The following is a 19,434-nucleotide window of genomic DNA, read 5'->3' on the forward strand; positions in this document are numbered from 1 at the left end:
AGTCATAATATGTTTTGATTCAGAGAGGCCATTTTTTATTATCTACATTGAGTTGACCCAGCTAAAACCTAACTTCCTCTCCTGTCTTAAAGAGAGAGTTAACTAGTCTTGTTAAGGTTTTGTGGGTTTTGAGAAAGTAGAATTAGCTGAATTAACCAAACTTGACTGAATGCATTTAATAAACTAGACATTTAGCTGAATCAAATGCATTTCAATCACAATGACAAACATGGTTCTGACTCCATTTACATTTCCTCAGTCTGACGAATCAGGTTAGGACGAATCATCTTATCAACTTTGTTCATTTTGTACCAAATTACATGAGATATCTCAAATGTTAAATAATGAATAAAATTATAAGTGCAGAGAGGCATGGACTAAACTGACTAGAATTCACTGTGTTCATTATCTTTCTATTTGTTATGTTCTGTTGAGCAGATAGACATCTATGATTTACTGATATAGAGGTTGAAATGTGAGTATTTTATCTAAAAAGTATTTGAATTGGCAGTTTAGTACAAAACAGAAAAGTTTTGAAGGCCTTTTTTTTGGACAAAATACTGAACACAAGAAAATGACCAGAAAATGTTCTGCAGTACCTTATCCATTTTAAAAAATCATAAATACTCTTTATATACATTATCCACAGTTTCTGTAATTGATCAAATACAATGTGTAGTTTACAATAATGGAAAAAGTTGGTACCGTATTTTCACATATTTTTACTGTGTAACAATTAAAGTGAAACTGCTGTAAAAACAAAACAATAGAAAAGTGAATGAGAACTGTTTTCATATTTTTGTAATGGCCCAATTTGCCAACAGCTTTACAGACAAATACTTTTCATCTCTATCTATGAAATGTCGTTGCACTGTGCCACATTCCTCAGCCTCCAGACGCTTGTCTTTTGAGTCCTCCTGTAAATTGTCTGTATAAGTGTGTGCTACATCTCCCACCTCACCTCCTTTTCCATGTCGACCTTTATTCTTTTTTTAACCTATTTCCTCATCACATATTAAAGATAATGACCAATACAATTCTGGGTTTTCTTTTTTCTCCCTCTTTTTTAAACTTTGCATAATTTTAAAAAAAGAGGCAAAAATAATAATTCTGCTTTTGAATTACAGACATTGACAAAAATGCGTTGGCATCTTCTTTTAGTGTTTTTAAACACCCACTGCTTTTACTCTTGTACGTTACAATGATATAAAAATTAAACCCTGAAACAGGTCTGAAATATGTTTTAGAACATGTAGGTGTAAATTACATGTGGTGTTTCGTATTTCAGAGGAAGTAAATGAAGAAGACTCTTTTCTTTTAGGGTTTTATTAACAAATCCAGCTTTGCTGAGCTGTCCTCCAACCATAGTAAGGTAAGATGTGCCGGGGCTCCATCTTAAGGCCATTTCCTCTAATTACAACATCAGCAATCTAAAGCAGTTGACATTTCCAGAGTTACTTTTCAGATTTTATATTAGCAGTCAAGCCTAATTTCAGCTATTGAAAAACATGAGAATGTTTTAGCAACAAGCAAAACGTAGAGAGGTGAAGGGTTGGGGCTTAAGAAGAGGTCAGCCTCTACTTCAGCTTGAGGCCGATGATTCTCGCATCACCGCTCACATCGAAGTACTTGTACTTGACATCACCCAGGCGGTTGGGGAAGGTAATCATGCTGCCGTCAGGAAGCTTGATGTAAAATTCCTCGTTGTTGAAGTTGATGTAAAACTGAAGAAGTAAGAAAAAGCAAGAGGGAGAAAAAGAGGTGAATGACATTTATCGTTTGGTTAAAAGGATACCTTTGTTTTTTTGAAGCTTGGGCTCAGACACGGACAGAACCTAAGCTGCTGTGGATGCAGTCAACTGCAAATTTATTTTAGCCATCTATTAAAAAAACAAAAACCCAGGTTATAAATATCAATATCATATCAAGGATCAACTAGGTGACATGAGCACGACTGTGTGTGTCATCCAAGCAGATTTTAAAAATACATGTGGACACAAGTGCTACCCCTCAGCCTCCTTGTAGATACACCTATGGTATACACCTATATCGACCCTTTCTTGAGTTATCGCATTTACAGTCTTGGGTGTCCATGCCGCCTGGCACTCTGGCCGCCTCTGTTTAACAGCGCCAACCATCTCCGGTTGTGTACATGGCTGAAGGCAAGCTAAAACAGTAAGAATCTTCAAATTAAAAAACAAAACAAATCAGATGCTGATATTATATCATTTGCTTCTGACTCTGTCCACAGTATACTGCAGTTAGATGCTTTAACTCCTGCCTCTCCCAAACGTGGCCATGCATGCAGCTATCTACTACAGATGATTCACTGACTATAGATAAGTACTTCAAGCAGATCCCCTTCCAAGAAAGTAAACAGTTCCTTGAATTTCATTGTTACACAACTGTAAGAAAGCTGCAGTTTCGACAGAAAATCCTCCTCCAGAAACATCTGGGGCAATCTTTCTCAACAGCTATTAACTTTTATGGGCCCATAAAGCCTGTCGTGATTACCCGTTGACCTAGCAGCTTACAGCGCAGGCACCAAACCCATTAATTACACCCTGATAGTCAAAGAAATGATAACAGCTTGGAAATGCAGTTCATTTACCCAGGGTGTGCTTTACCTGAATACTCTTTAAATTAAAGTGCAGCAGGTGTGTGTGTGTGTGTGTGTCTAAGAGTACAATTACATTTTTTAAAGCTATCAGCTATAAAACCTTGCCCATAGAGTGACATGCAAAGATGTTATAAATCAAAGGATCAGCAAATCAAGGCCCTGTCTTAGTTAACGTTATCATCTGACTGATATACACAATTGAGACGTTGTAACTTTTATGAGCTTTCATTTATATTGTGAAATTGGCACTCAGTCCAGTAACACAGATGACTTTGTTCTCTGTCGTCTGGAGAACTGTGTTTTAGCATTTGCATTGATGTTAAACTGGTTATGTCAGTGTGTAAAAGCCTTGCTTCTTAAACCATTCGAACCTCTTCAGAGTGTATTGTGTGTTGGTGACTACATTTTTCAGACGCCACACGTCTTCATACAAACCTTGCATTCTTCTCCACGTCTGAAAGGGAAGTTTGATTCGTGGATCTCGTCACCCCAGCTACCCCCGGATAAAGAGTTGAAGACGATGGTGTTGGAGTCTAACCGGGGGTTGAGGTGCATGGCGATGTTCTCACGATCATGACCGATGTTGATGGCAAAACTGCAACAGATGCGGGAAGGAGAGGAGAGGAAGGAACATGAACTCGACTCGCTGCTTCCTGACAGATAACTAAATCGACTTTGCTGTGTGAAATGGACAGGACACTCTCAGCATGAACATCTTAGGAGAAGGTCTCACCTGTCACCACTCTCACCAGGCTTGACACGGACTTTTAACTCCAAGCCCTGCTTGATTGACATATCCTGGATTTTCTGTAAAGGAAAGCGACATAGGAATAGACACATTGAAAGATAAACCAATTCTTGCATTCTTTCAGAGCTTTTTGGTGGGAACTTTAGTTTGCTTCTTAGAAGGAAGACAGGATGAAATAATGATAATAATAATAATAGGAAGATTTCAGTACTCATGCTCATTCTTGGATGATAAAACTCTTCCTTGTAGAAGTGTGTATAGATCTGGTCTATCAGTTTTATTTATTACATTTTAGGAACTATCTACATGATGGTTTGAGACAGCGGAACTGCCATGAGCAAACTGATGATTAGCGCTTGTCTTATCTTAGCAGTTGATGATCAACCGAGGTAAAACAATGTACCCACGGTTGTAAAATTAACAAAACAGGAAGGTGTCGTATTTGTTCACTGACGTGGTCGCCATAAAAAACAAAAAAAAACACCCACACAGTGATCTATAGCTCTTCAGACACTAGTCATGTCTAGCATGTCTTTGTACAATATGTGCCCATTAACAATTATACAAACAGAGAAATGAAGTAAGGCTAAATTGATTTTATGTGTTTAAAGATCGATTTCACATGTATACAAATGAGAAACCCAACATGACATTTAAACAATGTTTAACAAAGTCAGTGAACCTGTTCACCTGATCAATAAAGCAATAAACTGTTCTTCTTTTCATCTAATCTTCCTATTTATGTGCTGGGCATCACCTGATGGGCAAACGAGAAGTTCATCATGCTGGACCCTATATTCCAGTCCTCCACCCACAGATTCCTCGGTTTAATCTGCTCACCCATTTCAGATTCATGCTGGTTTATCACTGACTTCACAGGGAATTTGATGGAAGATCATTAAGTCAAGCTATACATTATTAATCCCTCTGTGGGATTTGAATTATTCAGATTATTCAACTGTGACATATGGTAAATCTTAGAATAGGATTTTTCTTCTGTTACCAGGCTGTGACTCGAGAATTATCTCTTATATACTTATAACTGTAAGGTGAGCACAATCAGTTTAAGGGTTACGTATTTTCTTGACTGTTACTTAAAGCCTAAATTTGGTTATAGCCTCAGCAAAATCAAAATCAAAGGGAGATTCTCTATTGTATACAAAACGCATGTTCACAGAATATATGTAGCCATCATCACTTCTATAAAACACGCTCTATTAATATTACTGGTTGATACACAAGCTTTGAGCTTTTTTATTCCTCAGCCTCATTAATATTGAGTCTATGCGTTTGAAATATATGACTATTTGACTACTGTATATGCAACGAGAAAAGTAAACCATGGAACGGCAGAGTATGAGGTTCAGCTACAGAATCAAAGCAAATGGTCACATACATCAGGATAGAATATAATGCCACAACTAAGGTAACAGATGCAGATTATTGTTCACGCAGAGAAAGTCCACGTACCATGGTGATGGTGTTCAGTGGATTGTGCTGAGGTCTGATCTTCAGTGGGTTATGCCTCCAGTGACAAGTCTGCAGGCAGGTGAGCGGTTTATATGGGGCAGGAGGGCTGTAAAAAAAGGGTATGGCAATAACTGCCTGTCACTGAATCCACTTAGTAGTGCTGTGCAGTACTGTGATAAATGCAGCACCAATATTGCTGATACCAGTACCAATAGTTTAAACTCGTAGAGGTAGCTTATGCAGGGGAAAGGAATGTGTCAAGACTCATGAAATTAATCATCATCAATCTGCAAATTCTAAACAGATTTTAATGTTAAATCACTGTGATTTTTACTTTCCACAACAGTTAGTTCATTTAACAAAATGTACCTTATGGGCGAATAGCTGCTAAGAAACCACAACTAAGGAAAAGCAACAAGCAGAAGAGATTTGTTTGGGCTAAGTAACACAAGGAGTGGACATTAGACTAGTGGAAATCTGTGCTTTGGTCTGATGAGTTCAAATTTGAGATCTTTGGTCCACCCACTGTGTCTTTGGGTGATGCAGAAAAGGTGAATGGATGGTCGCTACATGCATGGTTCTCACTGTGAAGCACAGAGGAGGAGGTGTGATGGTGTGGTGGTACTTTGCTGGTGACACTGTTGGAGATTTATTCAAAACTGAAGGCACACTGAACCACCATGGCTACTACAGCGTCCTGCAGCCACATGCCATCCCATCTGGTTCACATTTAGTTGGATCATCATAAAATATTCAACAGGACAATGACCCCAAACACACTTCCAGGCTGTGTAAGGACTATGTGACCAAGAAGGAAAGTGATGGAGTGCTGCACCAGATGGCCTGGCCTTCATAGTCACCAATTGAGATGGGTTTGGAAGAGATGGACCGCAGAGTGAAGGCAAAAGGGCCAACAAGTGTTCAGCATCTCTGGGAACTCCTTCAAGACTGTTGGAAAACCATTTCAGGTGACTCATCGAGCTTATTGAGAGAATGCCAAGAGTGTGCAAAGCAGTAATGAAAGCAAAGGGTGACTATATAAAATATAAAACTGCAAAAATTATGTACAAGGCCAGATACAATATGTTACCAGGAAATATACAGAGGATGTTCTATGACAGAGAAGGAGACTATGAATTGAGGGGGAAATTGAATCTAAGGATTCTTAAAGCACGGTCAAAGGTTAAAACCTTTTGTGTCACTATTTATGGGGTAAAACTGTGGAATAGTTTTACTATAGATCTACAGCAATGCTCAGGAATTAGTAAGTTCATGAAAATACTTCGAAAACTGATTTTGGAAGAATATGATACCGATAAAGATGATCACCCATTGTATGTATAAAAAATATCAAATTATATCCAAATTATATCAATCACGGTAGCCATGTTTATATAGGTTCTCCTCGTGTATTGTGTGGAGTATGTGATGATGGGAATTAGGTGAATTATGTGGGATCAATAAGATGTTGAGCAGGGGTAGGAATTAATAAGTATGTTCATACTTCTTCCTACTCCTTTTCAGACCAAACATTGTTTAATGTATAACAGTCATTGTCAAACTGTGGTACGGGCTCCCTCTAGTGGTACGTGGGGAGTCTCCAGAAATTATTTTTAAGATGAAATAATACACCATGTTCTGACTAAGGTATTTCTGAAAATTTAAAAGGTACTTTTCTGCTATCACGTCTGACATAAATGAAGACAGACAACTAAACAGCAGTGACGTTTGTAGGGTTACTGAAGTTGGGCTAGCTGGTATATAATGATGTGCTGTGTGGTGGTTCATACGTCGTCACTTAAAGACCGGATATCCCGCCTGCTGTGAATGTTTTAATACAGTACAGTTGTTATTATTATCATCACTTGTCACATCCTGTTTATGACAGTTAAAATAAATAACATTAATATAAGAAATAAAATTATCTGTGTAAACCGTATATGGTGTTAAATAGGCTTAAACTACTGTACTGTCATGGATCGCTGTGTGGCAAGCAGGAGGAGGACCCAAATGCAAAACTCACAGACACGGGGATGAACTCGAGAAACACAGCTTTAATGCTGGCACGGCAGAACACAGGAAATACAAAACTAAACTGGGGAAAGTAAACCAACACTCGCAGGTAGACACAGGAAGATCCACACAACATGAGGGAGAACGCGATACAGCACTGAGGGAGACGCAGACATAAATACACCAAGGGTTAACGAGCGGAGTGGGAGCACATGGGGAACACAGGTGACACTGATAATAATCACGAGACATGGCAGGAGTGAACACAACACTGGCGGGGAGACGGGCGAGGCGAAACAGGAAGTACAGAGGTTCAGACAGGAGGAGAGAGAGCACGAGTAGAACACCAACATAACGGGCAGGGGAGACACGGAATAAACACGAAAGGGGACGAGGGCTCATGAATACACAGAGGGGCACACAGGGGGTAGAGTCATAAAGGGAAAGCACTCAGGGAACACCACAACAGGGCAACTCAGGAAACATGGCCTAAACAGGGAACTGAATACAAAGATACATGAGAACTAAGAATACTGGCCCAACATGGCCCAGGACCGTGACATGTACTTTAATGTCGGTCATAAGGGTGGTACTTCCAGAGCCATATATTTTATGAGGTGGTACTCATTGTGAAAAGTTTGAGAACCACTGATCTATAATATAAAACATGTTTTGAGTTATTTCACACTTTTTGTTTACTACATAATTCCATATGTGTTTATTCATAGTTTTGATTATTTCAGTGAGAATCTACAATAGTCATAAAAATAAAACCAGTGAATGAGAAGGTATGTCCAGACTGGATGTGTATATAGATCTCATTCTATCTATCTATCTATCTATCTATCTATCTATCTATCTATCTATCTATCTATCTATCTATCTATCTATCTATCGAGATACATATGTATATTGATCAATATCTAAGGATAGATATTGATAGAGAGAGAGACCCTACCTAGAAACCACTGTTTTAAGGGCATTAAGTTGCATGAACATTAGGAAATATAGAAAAATAAATCTGGGAAACTTACTGGTGGAGGTTGATATTCAAGCCGTTCCTGAAAAAAATAAACTTCCAGATATAAGTACTTCAAACACTGAATGAAACAAAATATGACGTTTATAACTCAGCTTATTCTATTACTGAGATGTGGCACATGGAGAAGATCTTACACTCTAATGATACTTTTTTTTCCCGTCAAGAAACACAGAGGACAGTATGTTGTCTGTGATGACAGTGAAGACTCAGTGGCAATGGGTGGGCAACTCCAGGCCTCGAGGGCCGGTCTCCTGCAGGTTTTAGATGTGTCCTTGAGCCAATACTGTAGCATCCCTGGCTGAATGATGGTCTCTTATACTGATGCTTCACAGAGGTTTTATTGGAAATGTTTTTATTGAAACATTCAGTGAAGACACCGTAAGAGCTAGAAACAAATTTCTCCTGCTCACATATAGCATATACATCAAATTTACATCACTCAGTTCATTATATCACCTCACTAACTTACAACTACACATAAAGGTCAAGGTCAACAACATAAACTCTATTAAACGACATTTTGATTGCATGTAACTTATTCCGTTAAAGGAAACATTAACAAACATTGTGCCACTGTCAGCCAGGTACTAATTGGCAAAGTAAACGTACATATTTTTCACTTTAAGGCACACTATTTTACCATATCCTAAAAGAAAGGTTACTAGCAGCCCTTTAACGGTTTTGTGCCAGTTTCCTGTTTCAAAATAAAAGCACGGATTTCAAAATAAAACCGAAGTGCCTTTAAAACAAACATAAAAATATTTACCAAATTTAAAGGTCATTTACACTCCCACCAAATCATGAGTGTTTTAGCAAAAGGGAGAACTATAACACGAATGATTTTTAAAAACAAATGACCTTAACCACAAGGCCTTTTACATAACGAAAACAAAGAATTATCCATGCATGAGCCTGCAGGTAATGTCCACAAGTCTTCATACAATAAAGGGTATAGTCGTTGTCTTAGACAGCTTCTAAGAGCAAGATCAGTTACTGAATGGGCTGTTCAACAATAGACAGCTTGCCAGAACATTGACCCTCCCTTTTCATTTTCTGGTCCCCAAGACGAATCTTAACTTTCCTCACAAGCCCATCTTTATCAGCGACTGTTTCTTCAACTCTGGCTAATCTCCACTCGTTCCGTGGCAGATCATCCATCCTTTCAATGACTATGTCACCAACTTTCAGATTCTTTCTAGAAATATGCCAATGTTGTCTAGTGGCAATATTAGAGAGATACTCTCTTCTCCAGCGGTTCCAGAATTGCTCTGCTAGATACTGGATATGACGCCATCTCTTACGAGCATACATGTCTTCTCTGATGAACGTCCCGGGAGGTGGTAAGGCTCCAGAGGGTTTCATAGTGAGTAGGTGATTAGGAGTCAGCGGTTCTGGACCATTTGGATCATTCAGGTTATCCACAGTGAGTGGACGGCTGTTCACAATAGACATTGCTTCGTAAAACAATGTCCTCAAACAGGCATCATCTAATCTTCCAGGTGAGAGTGAAAGAGTGGACCGAAGTACATTTCTTACTGTTCTGATCTGTCTCTCCCAGACACCTCCAACATGGCTTGAATGGGGAGCATTCATAATGAAGTCGCACTGCCTCTCAGCCAAGAATGCAGTCAGATGATTGACATCCATCTGTTTCAGCGCATTATACATTTCATTCTTAGCTCCAACAAAATTGCTTCCTTGGTCACATCTTATTTGTCGTACTGCTCCTCTTATGGAAACAAAACATCGGAGGCCATTAATGAAGGCATCTGCTGACATATCATTCACCATTTCAATGTGAATTGCTCTACAACAAAGGCATATGAAAAGCAGACCATAACGCTTATTCACCTTACGCCCTTGCTTTGTAAAAAAATGGCCCAAAACAGTCCATTCCGCAATAAGTGAAAGGTGGAGATGGATCCACCCGCTCAGATGGCAGGTCTGCCATTCGCTGCTCTTCCACTGATCCCCTGAGTTTCCTGCATTTGACACACTGATGCACATAAGATGCAACAGCTCTGTTCATTCCTGGGATCCAGTATCCATTTGATCTGATCTCGTTGATGGTTATACCCCTTCCTTGGTGTTTAACCTGTTCATGATGATGAGCTATTATCATCCTCGTTATGTGGTGGTCCTTTGGAATGATCATTGGATGTTTCTGAGAGGCAGGGAGAGATGCATTTTTCAGTCTTCCTCCCACCTTGAGGATTCCATCTTTGTCAAGAAAGGCATCCAATCGAAACAGTTTACTCTGCCATGAAAGTTGTAAGCCATTACTAAGTAGCTGGAGCTCATCTCGATACACTCGTCTCTGTAAATCTCTTATAATGATGCGCTGTGCATCCTCTCGCTCCTGAACTGTGCTGTGACTTGTTGACTTGTCACTCTTGGTTCGGCGAAGAAGTCGCGCAACAGCTTCTTTGACCTTACACCATGAAGAAAACTTTGACAAGCGGTCTGAAAGAGTCACTTGTTCTGCAGACTCCAAATTTAGTGCTTGAACCCCATGATAACAGGGTTCATGCTGATCGGCGTTGGCCTAGCCCTGCTTTATCAGAGAAATAAGAGAGCGGAACCGGCTGTTCAAACCCCCACATGGCTGCCCGCTGGATTCGAAGCGCCGGGACGAGGTGCGACCTCTCACAACGAACGTAATATGGTCAACACCTTGGAGACGCTTACTGCTGCTGTGAAGGCTCAAAACAACACCATTGAGCATATGAGGGGAAACATCAGAGAGAGGCCTGCTCAAAATGACACCCTTGAGCGACAGCTGGAAAACATCGCGGAACAGATCACTGCAGTTGTGAAGTCTCAGAATCAAAAGACTGACAACACCTTGGAACTGAAGTTTGATACCATCATGGGGAGGCGGCTCTCCAACGCGAAGTTGAGGGACCAGTCTCAGAGTGCTAAAATTCGAGCTGCTCACAAAACAGAAATCAACAATATTCAACATTCGGACACCACGGCGCCAGCTGCAGGCCCAAGGCTGGAGCCCACCAAAACAACTCCCTGATAACGACTGTGTGATGACTATTCTTCCCGTCCCATGAAGGCCACCTGGGTTGGCTGGCAGACTGTTTACTTAGCCTGATAGTGCGAAGGACACTGTCTCCGCTGAACTCTGGACACACACACACACACACTTACACTGACAAGCACTCACTCATCCCCCTCCCTTTCCAACGCCTTCGATGCTTGTGCCCTACCGGGGAAGATAGCAGTCAACTGGACCAGCGCAGATGCTGCAGGACCGGATGCGCTGTCTACGCCGGCTCTCTCTTACCCTTTACCCGCCCCTGTTGCTTGTCTCGTGTTTCTATGGTGTATTGATAGTCATGTGCTTTTGTGCTGAGGTGTTTTTTCTGTTATCAAACTGTTCTCCCACCAGGAGCTCAGTCTGAGTGGAGTTTTTTTTCTCCTCCTCTTACCTCATGTAGTGTTTTTTCGTTGTTTTTTCCTATCAGCCTACCTTTCTGACATGTCTCCCCAATGTGATGTTTGTATAAAGTTGGTCAGAAGGTTCCTTTGTGAGTGCGCATGCGCCATTAGCGTGCTGCCTGCTGTAACCCCTAATTTCCCTCGGGATGAATAAAGTATTCTGATTCTGATTCTGATTCTGATTAACTTCAGGGTCCCCAACTGGGATTTCTGGGATTACCTCTACCTCTGGTGATACCTCTTTCTCCCATAAGAACTTGGGTCCAGTAAACCAGTTCGATGTCAGAAGCTTGCTTGCACTAGAACCTCACGAAGCAAGGTCTGCAGGATTCTTGTCAGTAGAAACATATCGCCACTGCTGAGGAGTTGTACTGAGATGTATTTTCTGAATCCTATTTGATACAAATGTGTGGAAGCGACGTGCCTCGTTGTTAATGTACCCCAGTACAACCTTGGAGTCTGTCCAGAAGTATTCGTCAATCCCTGAAATTCCCAGTTCTTCCTTTAGAGTATTGCTTGCTGCAACTGATACAACAGCAGCAGGCAGTTCTAACCTGGGGATGGTCACAGCTTTGATTGGAGCAACTCTGGACTTTGCCATAATCAGAGCACAATGAACAGTTCCATTTCCATTCACATGTCTCAAATATGAGCACTGGCCATAACCATACGTGCTTGCATCAGAGAAGTGATGTAGCTCTCTCTTTGTGACCTTTCCAAAGTCAGCTGGTACATAGCATCGGGGTATGGTGATTTTATCCAAATTTGCCAGATCACTCTTCCAGGATCTCCAGACTGGTTGCAGTTTACTGATGAGTGGGTCATCCCAACCTGTACCATGCCTACACATTTCTTGAAGAACCCTTTTCCCAGTTAGCAGGAAAGGAGCAATAAGCCCAAGTGGATCATAAAGAGAGGCAACAGTGGATAGTATACCACGCCTGGTTTCTGGTTGGTCTTTCAAATGGGCATGAAACCTGAAACTGTCTGACTCAATGTGCCAGTGGATTCCTAAGGCTCTTTCCAGCGATGAATCACTAAAGGCAAGATCAAGAGCCTTTACTTCAGTGGCACGCTCAGATGGTGCTATACTCTCAAGCACCTTCGCATTGTTACACACAAATTTGTGTAGTCGCAGACCACCCATAGCACAGAGCCTTTGGGCTTCTTTTGCAAGCTGAATAGCCTCATCTACATCTGCTATGCTTGTGACACCATCATCCACATAGAAGTCCCTCATAATGAATTGGGAGCCCAGAGGAAACAGGCTCTCGTTCTCCTTAGCGAGATGTTTCAACCCATAGTTGGCACATCCCGGTGAAGATGCAGCACCGAAAAGGTGAACTTTCATACGGAATTCCTGTGGCTCCACACTGATGTTTCCATCCTTCCACCACAGGAAACGTAGGTAGTCTCTATCCGCTTCGCGCACATGAAACTGATGAAACATCCTTTCGATGTCGCACATCAGAGCAACATGGTTCTGTTGAAATCTGATAAGAACACCAGTTAGAGTATTTGTCAAATCTGGGCCCGACAGGAGATGATCATTTAGGCAAGTTCCCTTGTACTTAGCCGAGCAAACAAAAACCACTCTGAGCTTCTCTGGTTTTTTGGAATGATAAACTCCGTGGTGTGGAATATACCATGTTTCACCTTCCTTCTCTTCACAGAGAACTTCTTCAGCATCATTGTTTTTAATTACCTCATTCAAAAACGTTACGTAGTGAGTCTTGTAGTTCTTGTTGTTCAGCAGCTTTCGTTTGAGATGGTTGAGCCGGATGATAGCTAACTGCTTGTTGTTGGGAAGGTAGGGTCTCTCTTTAAAAGGGAGAGGCATCTCATAGTGACCATGGGCGTTCATGTAAATGCTTTCCTTTAGCATATTGAGGAAGAGGATGTCATCTTGAGACACTGTTCTGCTGTCCTTGCTGATGTCCTTAAAGTCAGACTCAAGTACTTTAATGGCATCGGATGGCATCACTGGAGGAAGCTCTTTGACAGTTACTCTATGGCATATGTTGGCGACAGGAGGAGATTCAAGGTGAGGTGGTGAGCAGCCTATGATGCTCCATCCTAGGTCTGTGCGGATTGCATAAGGTTCATTATCTCTTCCTAGGATGACCTGTCTTGGTGCTAGTGCCTGTGAGCAGTTATAACCTATTAGAAGACCAACTTCACAGTCTAAATGTGGCGGAATATCATCTGCTATTGCTTTGAGATGATTCCAATGCCTCGCCGTTTCACTGGTAGGAATGTGCCTTCGATTTGCTGGTATGCAGTCTTTGGTATAGGCAGGAGGGAGATCAATGTGATTTGTGGAGGTATAGCCACGCACTCTGAGACCCGAGACTCTTTCACTGTGTGTTACTGTGTCCTTTCCGATCATGGTGGTTAGCTTTAGCCTTACAGGATAGGTCAAGCTACGACTAACATCTTCATCAATAAACACAGTGTCCCTCTGGGTGTCAAGCAGAGCATAGACAAGCCTTTATATTCCTGGGTTGTTGGAAGAGGAAACCCAGACTGGCAAAATCATGGATGTAGTCGTAGATGTGTGCTCAGTCTCTGTATTGAGAGACAATGTCGTAACTGCTTCGTCTGTATTCTGATTAGAGGCTAACACAGCATTCATGTTGGAATATCTGTCGTCATGAAGGCAAGTTGGGTGTCGTCCCTTACAGATATCACATAAGTGTCTGTGGCGGCAGTCTTTAACATTATGGCCTGGTTTCAGACAACCATAGCAGAGTTTGTTTTCCCTTACATACTTTCTTTTCTCTTCCAGAGGCATTCCTTTAAACTCTGGACAACTATGTAGGCGGTGTTTGTTATCATGACAGAATGTACAAGGGGGCTTTAAGCTTGTCTTGGATGGTACATTCTTCTCATTCTCTGTAAGTGTCTGTGTATGGAGAACAGTAGATTTATTTTTCCTTTCTTTCAGATGATGTTTCTCTGCAGGTAAGTCTGATAAACGTAATGCATGGAGGGAAGCTACTGGGTTACAGGCAATCTCTGCTTCTAATGACATGAAGTTGACAAAGTCCTGAAAGGCTGGAAATTCCTGTCTGTCCTTCATAAACTGGGTCACCTTGCGGTTCCACCTTGAAGCTGCCCACTCAGGTAACTTTTGGACCAGCTTTTGGTTCTCTTCACAGTCATTCAGAATGTCCAGCCCTTTAATATGAGGCATGGCTTGCTGACATGCATGTAGGAAGTCGGCGAATGCTCTGAGTTGTTCTGCATCCTTTGAGTGGATCTTTGGCCAGCTAGCTAGTTTTTCTCTGAAAGCTCTCTGCAAGACGAATGGTTGACCGTACCGTGCTATTAAGGCGATCCCATGCATCCTTATACGCTTCATCATCCTCCCTGTAAAAGACACCATCAAGTGTCTTTCGTGCAGGACCTCCCACATATCTTCTCAAGTAATGCAGTTTGTCAGCTGAACATATGTTCCTTTTATCTATGAGGGATATGAATGAAGATTTCCATTCAATGAACTGGATTGGGTCGCCGGTGAATACAGGTGGCTCTGGCATTGGAAGTCTGTTCATGGCTATGCTGTCTTGTACTGCTTGAGCTAAGTGGGACACATCTGTCTGTGGAGGTGAAGCTGGAAATCTTATGAGATGCTGAACTGGAGCCAGAGACACAGCTTGATGTGGGTGCATATGTTCCTGGTTCCTTAGTTTGCTGTTAGCAGAGCACAAGCTGCCCTCCTGCATTACATCTTGGTTGTAAATTGACAATCTTGCTCGTGCTGCTCTTATATCCTTTTCAGCCCTTAGTCTTTCTAGTTCATGTTTTTGAGCTTCAAGATCCCTTTTCTGTTGCTCTACTAAGAGCTGGATCCTTTCCTTTTGTTTTCCTTCCGTCAATAACAACTCATATTCTGCTTCCTTTGCTGCTAATTCTGCTGCAGCATCTGCTCTTTTTACTGCGACAATGGAGTCTATAGTGTGTTGACTTGGAGGTGAAACTGTGGATCCATATATGGAATGAGCATAGTCTCTGTTAAGGAGCTCACGAAGGCGTTCTTTGACTGCTTCACTATCATAGTCTTCGTCTATGCCTGATATTCTTTCATATGCAATTTTAATAATGTCCTTTGTTACGGCCTCACATGCATCAACACGACGTCTCGTTTCACTGGATGGTGTGAGGTGATCTCTGATTTGTACATAAATGTCCGTAATATCATTCATGCATTTCTCTAAGATATCAATGAGAGCTGCGATTTCACTTTCTGGAATGTCTAGCTTTAGCTGATTTCTTGCCTTACGTGCCTGGATCTTCCATTGATCATAAAGGTGCATGAGCCGCTTCTCCCTTTTGTATGCCTCCTCTCTCTGAAATGTAAGCATCTTCTCCGTGGGATTTCTTGGGCGATCAGATCTGCGAAGTTCCTCATCCTTGCTTGCTTGACAGATGTCTTTTATTTGATCTGAGCCTTCTGCTTCTGCAGTTAATATCTGAGATGCTTCCATTTTGAGCGAGTGTCACATTTAGACCATCACAATGAATCCCTCTTCTTTCATCATAGACTTTGGCAGTCAGGTGAAACTCGTGAGGCTGAAGCTCTTACTGTAGCATCCCTGGCTGAATGATGGTCTCTTATACTGATGCTTCACAGAGGTTTTATTGGAAATGTTTTTATTGAAACATTCAGTGAAGACACCGTAAGAGCTAGGAGCAAAACAAAACCAGCAATATTAATACTATAAGATCAAAGGAAACAAATTTCTCCTGCTCACATATAGCATATACATCAAATTTACATCACTCAATTCATTATATCACCTCACTAACTTACAACTACACATAAAGGTCAAGGTCAAGGTTAACAACATAAACTCTATTAAACGACATTTTGATTGCATGTAACTTATTCCGTTAAAGGAAACATTAACAAACCTTGTGCCACTGTCAGCCAGGTACTAATTGGCAAAGTAAACGTACATATTTTTCACTTTAAGGCACACTATTTTACCATATCCTAAAAGAAAGGTTACTAACAGCCCTTTAACGGTTTTGTGCCAGTTTCCTGTTTCAAAATAAAAGCACGGATTTCAAAATAAAACCGAAGTGCCTTTCAAACAAACGTAAAAATATTTACCAAATTTAAAGGTCATTTACAAATACAGCTACAGATTCAAATGGCTAAATCACCTCCTCAACATTTCTTGTAGTTCTCCAGATGCCTTTTAATGAACATTGACTGTACAAATATAGATGTATTTATTAGTTGTTAATTATCTCACAAGTCGTTGTTGCTCCTTTTAGCCACCACACGAACAAGTTCTTTGTTTACAGATGATTTATTTCACGTTCACCAACAGGATCGCTCAGTGTAGTCATCGTGAGAACTAATTAAAATAAAGGCAATTGCATTTAGAAACATCACCATAAAAATATAATGCTACTTTAGCTTTATATAACAAACCATCATGTGGCATGGTTTGCAATTACACTATTATCAAAATAAACCCAGCCAATAAAAGTGTAGAACCATAAATACCTGTTTATCAGGGTTTCATTGAAAACTCAAATTAACAGAGACACATTAAACGCACCTCACTGCCTGCCATAGCCAAGCGGGCAAGCATTTCATTGCATGGTGTTCTCTGTGTGATTGTGTATGTGACAAATAAAATTAAAACAGCTAGCCAAGCTTGCTAACAGCTATGCCAAAATCTATTTTGAAATCCTGTCAGGCTGAGTTAGCAAATGAACAGATATTTATGTAGCGAAAACGCCTTTTGTTATTTCTATCTTTTTATTTGTATAAATGCATTTGAACTCTTTTATTTTGAAAAATATTTATTTTGAAAAGAGGAAGTATGATCCTTTCTCTAACTTACCTTTAACATAACTATAACAGCATAAATCGAATTAAATCGGGACTTGATGAGACCGTCTGAGTATCACTAGAAATATTATAAACAGTCGTCTCGTACCAGTTTGCTATCGGTAAACACCGAGAGCATTCACTGTTAGCATAGCACATCCATGTTAGTAGTGTATAAACGATAGTTTATACACGCCGACAGCATTCACTGTTATAGCGCATCCATGTTAGCAGTGTATAAACGATAGTTCATACACGCCGACAGCATTCACTGTTATAGCACATCCATGTTAGCAGTGTATAAACGATAGTTTATACACTGCTAACATGGATGTGCTATGCTATCAGTAAACGCCGACAGCATTCACTGTTAGCATAGCACATCCATGTTAGCAGTGTATAAATGGATGGTTTAGCATATATTAGCACAGGTATCAATAAACACTTTTACTAACCTCAGGCAGATGGACAGGCGCTCTGCAGGTGGGATTGAGCGCCTGTAATTGGTGTCTAGGCGGGCGATTCTGGGACCAACGCGGGAAAGCAGGTCCTCAAACTGGCCGAGTGACAGACGATGATATCGCTGGAATCTGCCGTCATCCAGGCGCAGCTCCTGGAGCAAATGGTGAAACTCACCAAACTGCTCACGCGTCTGGAGCACCTAATGGACCCAGGTACGGCGAGGACGTCTTTTACGCCGCTGCTCTGCTCTCCACAGTACATAGAGAAGGGAGACTCTCTCTTCAAGCGCTAGCTCGACAGCTGCCATCTTGCAAAGATACCGGTCTGGCACAACTCCCTCCCACATTCCTCCCACATTTCCGGTTCACGCGTGTCAAAATATCATATTTTGACCCGCGATGGATTTTTCTTGGACACGCGTTGAGACGCGAATGTACACGCGTCAAATTAGGGGCGTTTGGGGCGTTTTATTCGCATCCATCGCGTTCGGTGTGAACACACCGTTAGAAGCAGTCCCGCCTTCCAATCATCGGATGACCATCACGCATTACTGGGTCTTTCACACTTTGAAAGTAATTGAGACAAGCGACAGTTGGTCCGTGCTGAACTGTCAGTCGCTTTGGTGAGTTTTAATACAGAAAAAAGGTGTTATAAGCAAGTGTTTGCACTGTCCGAAAGCTGACTTGAAAACTTTAATGTTTTAAGTTAACGGGAGCATGAGCTAGAAAGGCCACGTGGCTGTGTTCGTGCTGATACCCCATCTTGGTGAGTTGGGACCACGTGCTTGCTAAAGAAGTATGCTAGTCTCTTGCTAAAATTAGCATTTTGCTAACGATAATTTTTTGTGTTTAAAAGCAATAGAAATGATTTTTGTGTTAGAATCTGTTTTTACCAGATTTGAATTTTGGTTCACAAGGATGTAACGAAGCAACTTTGTTCTTTATATACTATTTGTGGTGAAATGTAATGTTTGTTTGATGTAAACTTTATATTTTGGTGGTTTACTGTGTGAAAGTTGCAGTAAATTCTATGTGATCATACACAGTAGCGGTTTTTGATACGGGCGACCAGTGTTGGTCCAGTTACTTGAAAAAAGTAATCAGTAACTAATTACTGATTACTTCCCCCAAAAAATAATCCAGTTACTTTACTGATTACTTATTTTCAAAAGTAATTAGTTACTTAGTTACTTTTTAAAAACACAATTTACAACCTGAATAGGTGATAAAGCGATAGATCTTTCAGCCCAATTCTACTTTTTCTGCATAATCCATCATACAATTTTATATTATATATATATATATTTATGTATATATTATTTATATTTATATATATAAAACATACATTTTCCTACACCAGAGGTACACTGCAACTGTGAGAGACAGAATGTGAAAAAAAAAATCCATGAATTCACATGGTAGGATTTGTAAAGAATTTATTCATAAATTAGGGTGGAAAATAAGTTTTTGGTCACCTCAAACAAGGAAAATCTCTGGCTCACACAGACCTGTAACGTCTTCTGTAAGAAGCTTTTCTGTCCCCCACTCGTTACCTGTATGAATGGCACCTGTTTGAACTCATCATCTGTATAAAAGACACCTGTCCACAGCCTCAAACAGTCAGACTCCAAACTCCGCCATGGCCAAGACCAAAGAGCTTTCGAAGGACACCAGGAAAAGTATTGTAGACCTGCACCAGACTGGGAAGAGTGAATCTACAATAGGCAAGCAGCTTGGTGTGAAAAAATCAACTATGGGAGCAATCATCAGAAAATGGAA

General features: G+C 40.9%; 1 protein-coding gene across 2 annotated transcripts; it reads right to left on the bottom strand.

The window, feature by feature from the left end:
• Positions 1 to 1,310: 1,310 nt before the first annotated feature.
• Positions 1,311 to 16,644, bottom strand: lgals2b (lectin, galactoside-binding, soluble, 2b). 2 transcript variants are annotated; one of them, XM_026171864.1, is made up of 6 exons: positions 16,608 to 16,644; positions 7,886 to 7,912; positions 4,839 to 4,944; positions 3,354 to 3,427; positions 3,056 to 3,215; positions 1,311 to 1,724 (listed from the first exon to the last, which is right to left on the bottom strand). In XM_026171864.1, exons 3-6 carry the CDS (start codon positions 4,839 to 4,841, stop codon positions 1,578 to 1,580), a joined length of 384 nt encoding a protein of 127 aa, XP_026027649.1. In that variant the 5' UTR covers positions 4,842 to 4,944; positions 7,886 to 7,912; positions 16,608 to 16,644; the 3' UTR covers positions 1,311 to 1,577. The 2 variants fall into 2 exon arrangements, with proteins under 2 accessions (XP_026027649.1, XP_026027648.1); XM_026171863.1 differs by lacking the exon at positions 16,608 to 16,644 and adding an exon at positions 8,458 to 8,560.
• Positions 16,645 to 19,434: the final 2,790 nt, after the last annotated feature.

Source organism: Astatotilapia calliptera, chromosome 6, assembly GCF_900246225.1.
Source record: "Astatotilapia calliptera chromosome 6, fAstCal1.2, whole genome shotgun sequence".
Taxonomy (NCBI): domain Eukaryota; kingdom Metazoa; phylum Chordata; class Actinopteri; order Cichliformes; family Cichlidae; genus Astatotilapia; species Astatotilapia calliptera.